The sequence below is a fragment of the Ceratosolen solmsi genome, unplaced genomic scaffold (genome assembly GCF_000503995.2).
Source record: "Ceratosolen solmsi marchali unplaced genomic scaffold, CerSol_1.0 scaffold6, whole genome shotgun sequence".
Taxonomy (NCBI): Eukaryota; Metazoa; Arthropoda; class Insecta; order Hymenoptera; family Agaonidae; genus Ceratosolen; species Ceratosolen solmsi.
Genome location: NW_011948414.1, coordinates 3019214 through 3034618, shown reverse-complemented (window position 1 = coordinate 3034618; position 15405 = coordinate 3019214). Strand labels below are relative to the sequence as shown.

The following is a 15405-nucleotide window of genomic DNA, read 5'->3' as shown; positions in this document are numbered from 1 at the left end:
ATTATTTTTAAATCACCGTATTTTTAAATCACTAAACCTTACATATTTTCAATTTGAGTACAATATGAAAATGATTTATGTTACGCGATTAAATAAAATTCCTTTTAATTCAAATCTATTAAATAATAATATTCTTTTGGCAAATTTTCTATCGAAATTAATTTAAAATTCTGGTAAATTATACATTTTAATAAGCACTTGGAGCAAAATTTTACGTATAAATTAAATGGCAAAATTGTTGTAAAAATTATACTATTTCAATTTAATCGCTGTAATTGAATATGAAAAATTAATCATAGTATCGTTATATTTATATATTTTTGTTATTAGTTACTTAAAAGAAAGAATGAATGAAGAAGAAAGAATGAAAGAGAAAAAGGAATGCACACATTACAAAGAATTTATTCAAATTACTTTTTTATTACTATTTTTAATATGAATGTCACATATTAAAGGACAATGTGCTATTATGATATAAAGCAATTATTATCTAAATAATTATATTTAATATTATTAAAATTATATAATTATGTTTGTATTGTGATTAAATGTCGATAACACGAAAGAACTGAAATTATTGCGATAAATGATGTTGAGCGCTAGCAATTTTGTGTTTTACGTATAATAAATGCGTTGGAAAAGATTATACGTAACATTATATTATGGTCTATGCAAACTGTTGACCTAAAATACAAGAGAAACGTCGGCTACGCAAGGCAAAGTTGACGCCAATTTTGAAAGCCTTACGCCGGAGGATAAAGTAAAAGCTCCTAAGCGAGCTTCCTACATATTTTTCTCTCCTTCCCGTCTGTCTGGATTTCTTTTTCCTCCACACGCTTTATTTGTCTTTTTCGTTTTTGTCGCGCATCGCTTCTGCAGCGCACATTGGTTTGCAATTCTTTTGCGTCGGTCTAGACAGAGAGAACAATTTTTCGTTTTCTCGCATTTTCCACTGAATTTATATACAGGCCATGCTGCACTACACATAGAAAGGGAATGTAGATATTTGTATTCTTTTTTTTTTTTTTTTTTTCATTTTTTTATTTTTTTTTTTTTTTAATTTTTTTTTTTCTTCTCTCTCTCTCTCTCTCTCTCTCTCTCTCTCTCTACATCTACATCTAGTCAGGCATGGCTTGAATACTTGCTACATGCAGATTATTTGTCTTTGTCACAGTAGAACAGGACAATTTAGTAAGTAGCACAAAACGAAATAGTGAAATTGGATTTGTATTATCTTTCTTAATTAATTACTTTATCGTTAAATAACAAAACTTTCAATTAGTTCAATATATGAATATGAATATAAGCAAAACGGTTGATTGAAATATTTAAAATATTGAGGAATTTAATTTGACAAATTATTATGCAAATACGGAAAAGAATTTTCTTGACTTTTTTTTCAGATTCAATTTCTTTTTCCTGAATTTTGAAAAACTTCGATTCAATAAAGAATTCTTCTAATGTTAAAAATCGAAAGCTAGACTCGTGATATTGTACAAAACATTGCAAAACCATTAAAATATTATATATTTACCATTTATTTAATTATTATACGCCAACTACTACAATAATCGTTAAAAATATTTGGCTAAAATGCATTTGAACATTTAGATAAAATTTCAGATGTCTTCTTATTTAAGGCTTTTATTCTTCATTTATACTATATATTAATTAATATTGGTTAATTTTAGATAAAGTTAAATATATTATACAGAGTATAATTACGAGTAAGTGCAATAAAATTACAATAAATGTAAAATGCAACGCTAAGTATGTAGTTACATTTTTAATGCGTAGTACGTTTTATGCAAGAGATCGATATTATCCAAAGAGAATGTTTCTTCTGGAAAATGGAAATGAGAATGGAAAATGGAAAATGGAAAATGGAAAATGGAAAATGGAAAATGGAAAATGTATGTTGAATTTCGCTGATGGAACATCGATAGTTCATCGATATATATTACGTATTCTTATCACATCATTATATCACATCATCCCTTATTTTACCCATTATCACTTACTAGCAGAAACATCATTGGATACTTTAACCAGTCGCTATATATATATATATATATATATATATATATATATATATAATCCAATGGAATAAAATTGCTATAAGAATCGTAAGCACCAACGATTACCTCACAAAATTTCATAATGGCGAGTAAACAAAAGCGCATGAATGAAGAGCCCATAATTTCGCCGAAGTGTATATACCGAGAAAGAATGAGCGAAGGGGAGGGATCGTAGTAACACAGGAGGAGAGAGAATCGAGGGTCAGGAGAAGCGGGAGCACCGACACTCCAATACTACCATCGATGCTGTGTTGCTATCGCTTTTTACGAGAGGAGCGCGCCGAGCGTAACTCGGAAAGTGGGTCAATCGCGCACATGCGTCTTCTCCATCTCTTCCAATGCTCTCGTCTCTATCGTAATCTGTCTTTTTTTGTTGCTCTTCGACCCGTCGCTTGCACGCACAGGCACGGCTTATGCGCCACTGCGTGTCTGTGAAATTTCAATGAGCGATCCTATCGACGAAATATTAAAGGATTAGTCAGACGGATGCCTCACGAAACTTTCATCTTATTTCGTCCGATTGGACGCGAGCTTTGAACTGCTTTCATTTTAAAGCATCGACCACTTTCTTACCAAGCTCGGGCAATTATTTATTATTTAATCTAAATAAGTAGCTTATACGAGGCATTCCACTATAAACTAGAGACTAGAATTTTTTAATCGATTATACGTTTTATACACGTTTTATATTCACAATTGCTCCCCGGATTGCAATAATGGTTTATTTAATAATATTTGATATTATTATTATTATTGTTGTTGTTGTTGTTGTTGTTGTTGTTGTTGTTGTTGTTGTTATTATTATTATTAATAATAATAGCAACTTCGATCGATCTATCGCACTGCTAATGCTTCCCACATGTCCATCATAAGCATAATTTTACTCATAAATGCCCTTCTGTTTCTTTTAATTTTTTTGTTTTGTCTTTTTTGCTTCTTTTTCTCTTCTGCTGTAACAAGGGTCAGTCATTCGGGTTGGCCAACTCCAAGTGTGAGCCATAATACACATTCATGAGAAAGTTGGCGGAGGGACTCGAGACTAGGAACTACGGTGGGGATTGTCCAGGAAAAGTGGTGCCGCGAGGTGGGGATCGACCAATCCGAGACCACGTACGAGGGGAAATGACCAATCGGAAGGGGCGAGTTCCGCTTCGCGCTCTATTTCCCCTATTAGGTGTATAACCCGTGTCTTTTTGCCCCATTTGCTTTACTTTATTTTCGTCCTGAGGAAAGAAATGTTCCGAATGCAGAAGCGAGGAAAAGAACGTCAATTAAAACTATCACAGCGACTGTTAAGATCCCGGAGAGTGCGATGATGAACTGTGTGACGTGGCGTCTGAGTTCGTGTCATTCGGCTCACATTGTCTTTTCCATTTATTATTTAACATTTCAGTTTACCACTTCCCACTCCAAATATATCTATCTATCTTCGTAACCAACAAGTACGAAAATGCTTCATCCTTCCATTTATATCCTACGCGCGCCATTGAATTTTTCATATTTCAAATAAGCGTAAATTTTATAAATTCATCGATTCACCGGAAACTCGTATTCAATATTATATAAAGGCCGTAGAGCCATATTTATTATAAGTTTGACCAAATGCTTTATATGTACGATGCAATCTGATGAATATACAGCAATAGAGCAATAGAGCAAAAAAGAATAATAGAGCTTCACTCTGCGCCCAACATAAATGAGAAAAAAAAAACTGAATTTTGAATGGAATTTTGATGAGGCTTTTGCGGCTCATTAATCTAAAGAGGCATTTCCACCCTCTGTCAGTGTCCAACTGAATAGAGCTAATGTTAAACTTATGCAACATTGCTACGTAAAGATAAATCCACGCTTGTCCGAGATTTATTCTCGAGCCAACTTGAATTTATTCACAAAAATAACACGAGCAGGAGGATTCTCGTGTACACGTATATGCGCGCACGCGCACTTACGAGCGACTCGAAACGTCAACCCGCAAGAGAATCAAGCATAAGTGTTGTGCGCGTGCGCGCGCGCGCGCGTGTAGAGGGTGGCGGGTTTTGGCGGTGGTGGGAGTCGAGCGTGGGGCGGAGAGGGGAGACTTTAGCAACGGAGGAGTTCGGTAGGGGTGGAGCCAACCAGCTAATGGGTGTGGGGGTATATCACTGTCGACGCCCTTTCTACCTCTTCCTGCTTTCTCGATATTGATTTTACCCCGTGTTAAGGTGGTGTTTGCTCATACATGAGCCTAAGTAAGTGCGCATACGTATCGGTGAGATGCAGTTCTCTGCGAAAGTTCCAAGTTATAGAGAAACCAAGAGAGAGAAGGGGTGGGGCTTCGCTCCTGTGCTCTTTTGCCACTTGCTTCCACACCTATGCGCTCGTCGAAATTTGTCTGTTCTTGAACGAGAGAGATAGATATACAGATAGAGATTTGTGTGTGTGTGTGTGTGTATGTGCGCGCGCGCGCGCGCGCATGCGCTTACGAATACAGGTGTAAGAGGATCGGCGCGCAGGCCTGGCAGCTGCGATGGTGGCGAGATTGTATGTGCTGAGTCGCAAAGGTTTTACGAAAACTATAAGTCAAATGATCCCCATTGCCTTATATTTTTGATTTTTCATATTTATATGCATCTCCATTATTCTTACATTAATTTATCAATTTCTTACAATCAATTAAGAGAATTTTATGTTTTTACGTTACTTTTTACTCTATTGTTTCATATTTTACTTTGTCTTATTAATACTTATCTCATCTTAAGCAGATCACCGAGAGAAAATTCTATATAATCATAAGGGTTATGTTCGGGCATAAACTGAATATTTAAAAGAATTCCAAACCATATAAATAGCAATATTTTAATGACAGTTAATTTTTAAAGTTTAAAATAAATTTTTAATAAATACAACAGGACCAATAGGTTTTACCACAGACAATGTTCATTTAATTTTCAATATTTTTCAATCGTGATATTCAACACTATTAAAGCATTCTTAGAATTAATAAAATTAATAAATAAATTTGTTGATAAACCTTTCTAGCATCAGCTATAGCTATTTATATGCTATTTTTTTAATACTACATACACTTTATATTATCTGAGTTTTCAATCGTAACGACTAAACGATTGTTACAACTTGATAAAAAAATTTTAATTTAGTAAAACATATTCATCGATAGAATATTATTAAAAGATATATAATTATAAATAATATTCTAAAAGACATTTTTTTCTATTTAAAGATTAGCATTCGTAAGCCAGTCAGTCATAGCAATTAAAAATTTCTTTTAATATTAAATAGTTGCCAAACATTTTTATTTATAATAATTGAATGAATATATATTATATAAAAATTGATATTAATAGATATAGCGTATGTGTGCATGTTTTTTTTTCTGTCAAATATTCTTAAACAAATATCGATTCATCATCTTTAATCGTTAGTTCTGGCGTCTGATCATACGCGTACTTTCACTACTAGACTTACACGAAAAACATATGAATTAATTCTGTTCTCGCCTGTTCTCAACTATTCCACTCTATCAATATAATATTAATGCTCTACTATGACTTTTCATTTGTATTACATGTTCGATCTTTAGATTTTGATAGGCTTATCGATTGAATTTTTCATTTTATTATATCTTACCTTTCAGTCGAGGTAAAGGAACGAATGTAAAGAATTTCTCTTTTACACATTACATCATGAATTTTCAAAAAATAATTTCTATTTAATTCATATAATTAAATAAAACGTTGTATTGAAATCAGAAATAATTAATTAGCAATTGTAGATTGTACTATTTATATTATACTATTAAATATTTTATTCTATATGTCGCTTTCATTTCAAATTCTTCTTATTGAAGTTTTATTTTTAAATTTTTATACGATTTTAAATATAGTTAACGAAATATTTTATTCGATATTAATAAGATTAGTTTGCAAAATTAATGAAAAGTATTATACATGGCAAGTTTAGCTTAAATATTAAATCAAATTTTTTTTCCAATTACATCATTGTATAAATCATCATCATGTAAATTACAAATCGAAAGACTGAAGTAGTATTGGACAATTTAGAAGGTTCCTAAAATTTTCTAAAATTTTTACAAAGATTTTTTCAGAATATTTTTTCTAGTTTTTGAACGTTAAAAAAAACAACGAAATTACCTCGCAAAAAGATTTTAAGAAATAATTAATTCAAATGCAATTATATGGTAAATAAATATTGATGAATCGGCCAATGTTATTGAAATTAATGCAATGTTTTTAGCTTTTCCCGTATAGTCGTTATTTTTCATTACAGGGCTTATGTTTCTTAATTGGTTGACGTCAAAGAGCGTAATAAAGACGTTAAATTAATTTTTATTTTGGTCTCTGTAATAAGGGCAATAGCAGTTCAAACTTGAATTGATAAAATTCCGAAATATTAAAGAGCATTGATTAATTATGGACAAATTCATCAATATTAACAATTAATAATTTTTAAATAAGATTGTTCAATTAGAATGAATTATTATAATAAATATTATCATACAAACTTCTGTAAATTTTTATTTTATACTATCATTATTCTTTATTTTAAATTAATCATAATAATTAGTTTAGTAATTTGTATATAAAATTTATTCTTCATTTAATCTCACCTTTAATCAATCACATATTTATCTTTTCTTCGCCGCATTTTACACGTGACATTAATTTTAAATATGATTCGTATATTTTTTCATTTTAAAACTGTATAAAACACTAATGAAACTGTTTTATTTGTAATGAGATTATAAGATTATAAGAATTCCTTTTTCTTTTATCCGATGAATATGAATATTTCTTCTCGTGTATATTTAATAAGATGCATGAGATCGATATCGTTAAACGAAATTTAGAAAGAAAATAAGTGTGCACTAATCACGTCATAAAATAAATATAAAAAAAAAAAAAATCACTAAATTATTGCTGCTACTTCTCGTTAATACTGATATTTATTTCCAAATAGAGGAAATTCAACTAAATCCCTCATTAACGCGACCATCTACATGTACCTGCAACCACAACTAACTTTTTATAGTCTGCAGAACATCGGGAATAAAGAGGAGGCGAAATGTCTTTTGTATATCTCTTTTTAGATTAATGATCCAAGTGGTTTATTGCGAAAGTAACTCGTCTTTATTTCGAACTTTCTTGAACTAGCTCTTGCTTACTCTTGTGTTTTTTCTTTTTTTTTACGTCTGATAACTTGTCTTTGTTCCACGTCGCATCAAAGGAAAACCTTACATAGAGAAGTTTTAAGGCGACAGATGCATTGATTTCTTCACGCTGGTTGATAATCCTAAGAGATTGCAGATCAGATGAGGTACATTGGTTTTTGTAATTAAAACTTACAACTCACTCACTCACTCACATTTGATGGAATTTGCAATAATTAAAAATTTTGCCTTTAATGATACTTCACTGCTCAGATTATATATGCAATATAATAATGATAATAATAATAATAATAATCTTTATTACAATTTAATTACTACATTATTATATTTATAATTGTAAAATAAATATTTAATAGCCTGTAAATAGTAAAAACTAAAATACAGTAATTATCAATTTCAATAAATTAAACATTGAAAATATCACGATAAATATTTATTTATAAAGAAATAACAATTTATTATAATAGATATATTTTGTATAATATCATGTGATGTATCACATACTATAGTTAACAAGAAAAATTTTTATGCTAATGTTTGCAGATTTTTGAAATTTTTTCTATAAACGCACAAAAAATATGAAAGTATAAAGTGGGTAAAAATATCAATGTGATTTATATATTGCGATTAATGATATTTGCTTCTCATTTTTGCTCCGCAATAGAAGAAAATAGCACAGCAAAAAGAAAATAACCTCAGCGGGTCCCTATTAAGGGTTAATCACCTTTCCCATGAACCTTCTTTCTCAAGTGCATTTCATCCTTCGTGAATAATTTCACCGCTCCTACCTCCCCCCCCCCCGCCTTTCCACCGCTCTTTTCTACCTATTCTGCCTGAAGTTTTCAAGTTTTTCTTTCTTTCGCCACGCCGTTGTAGCATTACGCATCTCTAAGAAGCTTCCTTTTCTTTCCAAGAAAGAGAGCTCATTTCGATTAAGAACAATGACGAGACCCGGTCCAAGCGGTGAAAGCATCATCGCGATTCAACCTGTTCCCCTCAACTCTGTCTTTTCATTCGGGATGGACAGTTACTCTTTTACGCGGAACTTGCCAGTAAAGCGTAGGGTCCAATGACTCGGGAACTTTGCATCTTCAGTGATGGAAGACAAGGTCTCTGGCGTCACGGCCGTTACTTTTAACTGCTTCTTATTTTGCGCAAAATATCCCATTCGCGATTCAACTCCTGCGCACATTAGTACGGACATTACACTAGTGACGAAGTTTATATTTAAACCTCTCAATTATTAACGAATGAATACTCTGGCTCATTCTTCATTTATTCAACGTTTCGTCAATATCGAAATTCACGTTCACACATTCGATTACATTATTAGTTTTAACGTTTAGTTATAACGAAGAGAAAATTATTTACACAATTCTTTCGGCTTATAGTTCCAATGATGATTTTCTTTAGCAGTTTATGTGCGAATTAATCACATGATTATTATGATGATAATACAGGCACGAGTAAATTTCAGCGTATTAAATATACGAAAAGGGAAATCTATGAAAAGAAAGTATCATTATAAATTACATAAACTACAAATCTCCTAAACAATAATAATATAATTCAAAGTTAGATTTTTTTATCTTTGCATTCAATTCACATCGATTCATTCGAAATTGACACACACACACACACACACACACACACACACACACACACACATATATATAAAGTTAGTTATGAACTATTTCGAATAATCGAAGTATGAGAATATTCAAGTGAGTCATTCAAATGAAAAATAATTCCTTGCATTCTTAACGTTTTTATTGAGAGACGTTACGAGATAGAGGCAATTAGATAAATTAATACTTATCATGAGTAATAATTATAAATCACATTACTTAAATAGCTATATATCAATAAGTGAGTACATATTACTTTGTTGATTTTAAAATTTTGACAAATCTCGTTGTAATTATTATTGTCAACCAATTGGCTCTAATAAATGTTCATTACTCTTTCATCGTTTTAACAAATAGTACTCCATACTTGTTAATGTCGAATTTACATAACAAAGTTGTTTCTCCTTACGTTAATTTCACTCTATTCTTATTTTTTTTCTTTTTTTTTCCATTTTTTTTTCTTTTTTATTCGATAAATTGAACATTTATACGGTACAGCTGTCGATAATAAAATTTTTTGCATAATTTCAATTAAAAATATTATAAACTATATATCTGTAATAGAAAATCAATGGATGTCAAACTCGTAATGAAATTGTTTTCAATAAACTACTTCATCACGTATGTCACATTTTATTTACGAATCTTAATTTCAAATCTCTGTGCAACAGCATCTGTAGCATCCTAATGCGACGGTTCTCCTTGGTCAACAAACTTAAAAATCCAAAGTACCCTCATATTTTATTTACAGGAGCGGATGACTGCAAATGGGAATTCACCTCTGGATAATATGCGAACACTGGAGCATTACCTTAGTGATATTATGAGAGCAGGAGCCACCGACACACCGGAGCACCTCAAAGGTTAGACATTTCCTCTTTAATAACAGCATATTTTTCACACTCGTGATAGCTTATATTTTGTAAAAATTTGTATTTGTTTTTAGCGTTTAATAGCGCTTTCCCCTTAATATCTGACGTTATAATGTTCTAGCAAGATTGAAATAAAAATCCAAATTTAGTTTGACTTTCTCCATTAATAAGTATACTTACTATAAAGTAGTGTGAATTATCAATGAAATTAGTCAGTAGAATATATGACACTTATATAAATATATTTGCTAATAGTTTATATATGTTTCGATATTTTTTATAAAAATTTCCAATTTATCGTCATGGAAAAGTTAAAAATAGAACAAATTTAGTTTGAAAAATTCAGATTCATTGCATGTTAAATTTTTATAGGCACACACACACACTGATCAATGTATCATAAAAATACTATGTCACTGTAATTGTGTAAATATATGTGTTAGTTAATTACAATACCAACAACAAATTGACTCCGTATTAATTTTTATGAATCAAAATTTTCTGAAACTTTCTATTCAACTTTCATAAATATAAACATCCAATTTTCACTGAACTTATTACTATATTACAGATCTTAGTGTTAATGAATCCAATTTCCAGTTGCTACTGTTTGCAATTACATTCTCATCCATCATATTGGAAATTGCATATACTAGCTTAGTATGGGAAATATAATAAATAAAAACCATCTCGTTTTGAATTTTAAATCTTTGTTCATATCATTAACGTATCTTATTTAGGCAATAATATTAATTATTATAATTATTATAGAGTATTTTCTAATAAATTTCTTTTAAATTTATTCACAATCAGACTTACTTAATGTTCAATAGTCGTAACATTGATATACTAACGAAAACTTAAAACTTTATTAAATAATTGCTTATATATGAAGATTTTCTTATAATTAGTAAAATTAATAATCTTGTAATCCCATAAGTAACACTACAAGTCCGATTCAGTATTTGAAAATATCTATCGCCGATATTCAATGTAATACAGTAAAATCCACAGATAATAAAATTTCTCAATAAAAATGAACGTGGAAACATTGGGGTCAATTTATATGTAAACCAGCTCCATGCTCCCCACAATTCCGATTAATTTATTTTTCAATATCTCACTATTGACTTAGTAATAGCTTATAACGAGATCAACCAATGCTGCTCTTATAAGATCTATGAAAGTATAATCAGAAGCTTCTTCAATATTCATAAAAGCTCTTACCACAAATTTACTGCTTCAATCTCGCTTAAAATTAGCAGCAAACCTCCATAAACAAATCTTTACAAGTATATATATATATATATATATATATATACACCTTTTAACGACAAATTTTCAAGACAAATTAACCTGTTAGTGAAAATAAATTTTAGGTTAATTTTTTTAAGATGAAAGCTTGTTAAAGTTATTTTACAAAAAAATTATTCCATTAATTTCGGTTAAATTCTAATAAATTCAATAAGAAAACTTGGAGTTGAAGTAATTAGGTGACTTTCTATTAATACATTACGTAAAATCAATAAATTTCTCTTAAAATAACGATAATCCAGCGAATAAATACGGTAAAATCATATTCACAATAATGACGCGAATACATCCATAGTATATTAAACATTTCTACAGCTTCTTATCACATTGAAAAGTTTGCAAAGTAGAAAGCTAACATTATCGAAGAGAACTAAGGGTAGTGGAAGTTACTGATTTATGTAGATATTCACTTGCATTAGACTGATTACTACGTTGATCATACTACGTTCCTTCATTCCCTCTTCAATGCACACACACTAACAAACTTTTGAAAACACTTTGGCATTAGTTTAATATATAAGCCGTACTTACCTATTCATCACTCAGCACATACGAATAAATTTCATAATGCTCACGCTTTCTGTGCAAATAGATGTTTTCTTCTTCTTCTTCTTCTTCTTCTTCTTTTAGTCACTCTTGTGCAATTAATTTTATTATTGAAATTATTTAAGATAATAGTTTGAATGCTTTTAATATTTTCTTTTGTTTTTGTTTGTTTTCTTGTTTTTTTTATTTTTTTTTTTTTTTTATTCTTTTGTAGAAATAAAAGTAAAATATCTTGTAATCGAACGAATAACTTCGTAATTCCATTTTGAGATGTTTTTATAACCAACGTAAGCTCTATTGATAAACTAATATCTGAATTAATTTAATCCAATGATTAAAAATAAGGATAAATTCACAACTATCAATGATCGCTTAAACCACTCGTGGATTATAAATATGAAATGTGAAAAGATTGTTACAATAAAGGCCAATAAATCTATATATAATATCTACGATTGTATTAGACAAAATAATTACAGCTACTATTAGAATTATTATTTTAAAATTTAAATGAAATTTAGGTCAAGTAAAAATACTGTTATTTATAGTTCATAATTACGATTATTACCGAAATAGATACGCACCTAAGGCAATTAGTTTAGTCTAATTATAATGAACTTATCCTTGGAGAATTTGAAACAACTGTAGATAAACCTACACAATTAGCACTTAGAAGTGGAACTACGATATTGCAAATATAAACATGCTATCGTGTTCTTCAACGCCCACTTAAAATACTTCTTACACCGCGATCACAATAATTTTTATGACATAATAATGAAACGTAGTTAAACATGTTGCGCGTTTCATTCCAACATGACACGAGAATCATGAAGAAATACAATATAAACATACTAACGACCAATTTTATAGGACGTCCAACGCCATTATATTGTTATAATAATATTCCTGGATGATAAATACAAGTGCGCGCGTTTATAGAAAATCTTAAATTGTCCCTTTTAATTTCGTTTGCAATGGAAGTATTTGTTGGTTGTGCACATGAGATCATCATTAAACAGATGCAGATAAGCGATTACAAAATAACTGATATTAATATATAAAAAGATTGCTCGATTATATTATTATATAGTTTTTTATTATTATAAGCTTACATGCTAAATATTGGCAATCGCTAATTTTATCTAATGACATCTAATTTTATCTATATGTGCGTGTAAATAAATGACTTTATTCCAAGAATCACTTTAGTACTAAATTTTTTTTTTTTTTTTTTTTTTTTTTTTTTTTCATCAATTTGCATTATTGCACATTATTCATTCGTCTGCATTTTAGGCTAATTTTTATACACAATTGTTAAAATAAAATGAAAAAATGGCATTCAAAGAGTACGTTAAATATAAGCTCGTGGAAGGATTATTTGTTTGAATATTAAATGAACCTAATAATTTAATGTGACAAATCAAAATTTGTAACAACACAGATATATAAATAATTTAATATAATTAAAATATTTTCTTTATCTTAATGCAATATGTAACTTCAGATTTATTGCAAAAAATTAATGTAAATTATATGAATTCACGTTCGTCTTATCTCTGAATTATAAATATTATCCAATCTTTGTTATTCTCGTACATTATATAAGATTGGGTAATTAATATTGAAAAAAAAAGTTGAAAGTTATTCCCTATTAAATTCTAATTATCACGAGTTCTATAACTTTATAGTGGTATTTGTATGGTGATAAGTATTTATTCATCAGTGTGTATGAAATAAGGGTAAGAAGTACTGTGGTTCATTTATGCAAAGCACGTTCCTTCGGACGTATTCTCATTTTCAAAATTAAACAAAATAAGAAAAGAAATATCACCGACATATAGTGTAAAAAAAATATATGTTTCTTATCATACAATTAGCATGAAAAATAAATTCATATATATATATCTTTTTTTTTTTGTAATTAAACGATTGTGGACTGAGATTGAATTAATTGAAAATTTTGTCATTCTTGTAGTTCATGTATTACGTACATTGTACGTTGGTAAAATAAAAAAAGAGAAGATTATGTATATATTTTTAATTAAATCCAATAGAATTTATTCAAACTAATATGAATGTTAATTTTATAATAACTGGATTTTATAGAGGTGATCAGGAAAAATATTCAAATTATTCATACTCATGCATTTCGAACGTTTATGAAGAAATGCAATCTTATACTTCTGTAAATAATAATGCAATATTTACATTTACATCGTGTAAATTATTAAACTATTGTAATGTTCCTAATTTTACTAATTAGGTATAATATCAAATTCAATTTCAATTTTTCATATTGCATTATATAATTTTAAAGCATAAACGTTAGGATGCCCGTAAATTCGTACGTTTTTATAATAATTTATAAATGAACATGACTATGCGGGTAAATTTTAAGCTGAGTTTCCACGTAATTTTCCACATAAATACGTGAACATTCTCGTTGGCATGTACGCGTACACGAGGATTCGTAAATCGTTTAGCTGTATGGAATTTGTTACCTATACACACGTAGCACACTTATAATAAAGAAAATTTAGTTTTATAATACATCGCGTTTTCAATGTTGATTTTTTATCCTATTTGTATCGTGTCGTCATGGTACCTCATGCAATTCCGAGAAATGCGCTCGTACACGAACAAATTTATTGATTTTTATACTCGATTGGTACAGCCTTGCTTCGAGTTTGTGCAATTGTAAGTTGTCGCTACGTTACATAAATAGAGAAGATGAAACCCTTACGAGTATTAAATTTATCGCCTTATATCTCTATTTTTTATACTGTTTATGTCTACTTTACATAATTTATAATTGAATTTTAATGTCTTTGGTTATGCTATGAATTATTTAAGGTAGAGATTATTTAAAATCGTACTTATCTTTAAAATTATAAACATTATAAAAAATTTACCGAAATATGTAATAAAATAGTATGCAGAATATGCAATATAATTTTACAAAATAATACTAAATGTTTTCACTAAAGAAATTTGAGCTATTTTATACGAAATAACCATATAATATTATTATAGTAGGAAGATAATGCTTATTGTTGGATTTTGTCGCTCTCGTTAATGTTTATACAAATTGAGTTTTATTAAAATTTAACTTCTTTGTGGATTATAAAAATTAGTTTTTAATATTTATAAAAGAAAATAAGATGAGTATATATAAGAATAGTCATAACCGGGAAATGCGCTATGCACACACGCAGACACATACACAAACGAAATATAGTATAAGCACAATGCGTATACATGTGTATTGTTTATTTTCTAATATTTCGATTCTAATATATTAGCTAATCTATTAAAGTTAATAATAATAATAATAATAATAATAATAATAATAATAATAATAATAATAATAATAATAATAATAATAGATGTAATTTTTGCTGTTTTGCTCTCTTGGAAAAATTTATTGCACAAGTCGTATAAAAATTGATCAGTGGTAAAGCAACGGCTAGGAAGCTGATGGAAATATCCAATGAAATTAGAAAGATGAGAAATTGAGAGAGTGAAAATGAGAAAAACCAGCTCCGAAGTGCAGTCGCATTCATAATAATAATACACTTTGATTTTCATCGGAGCCGAGCTGCTTACCTAGTCGAAATGCACACATCTGCATCCCCAGGTAGATTCGTCACTGCGTAGACTTGCCGCCGTCTATTTAGCTCTCTCGAGGGTTAGTCAAGAGGTTGGTGGCGTCGGTCCTCAGACGCACCGCAGCCAAGGACAAGTACGCAATGCCGGAAAGAGGAAACGTCGTATAC

General features: G+C 29.6%; 1 protein-coding gene across 1 annotated transcript in view; it reads left to right on the top strand.

Moving 5' to 3' along the window:
• The window catches only part of orb2 (cytoplasmic polyadenylation element-binding protein orb2), a 206034-nt gene that overhangs the window by 36575 nt on the left and 154054 nt on the right, over window positions 1-15405 (top strand). The window contains exon 2 of the mRNA XM_011506645.1: window positions 9646-9757. Within this exon, the coding sequence (XP_011504947.1) occupies window positions 9646-9757 (112 nt within the window). The remainder of the gene's footprint in view (window positions 1-9645; window positions 9758-15405) is intronic.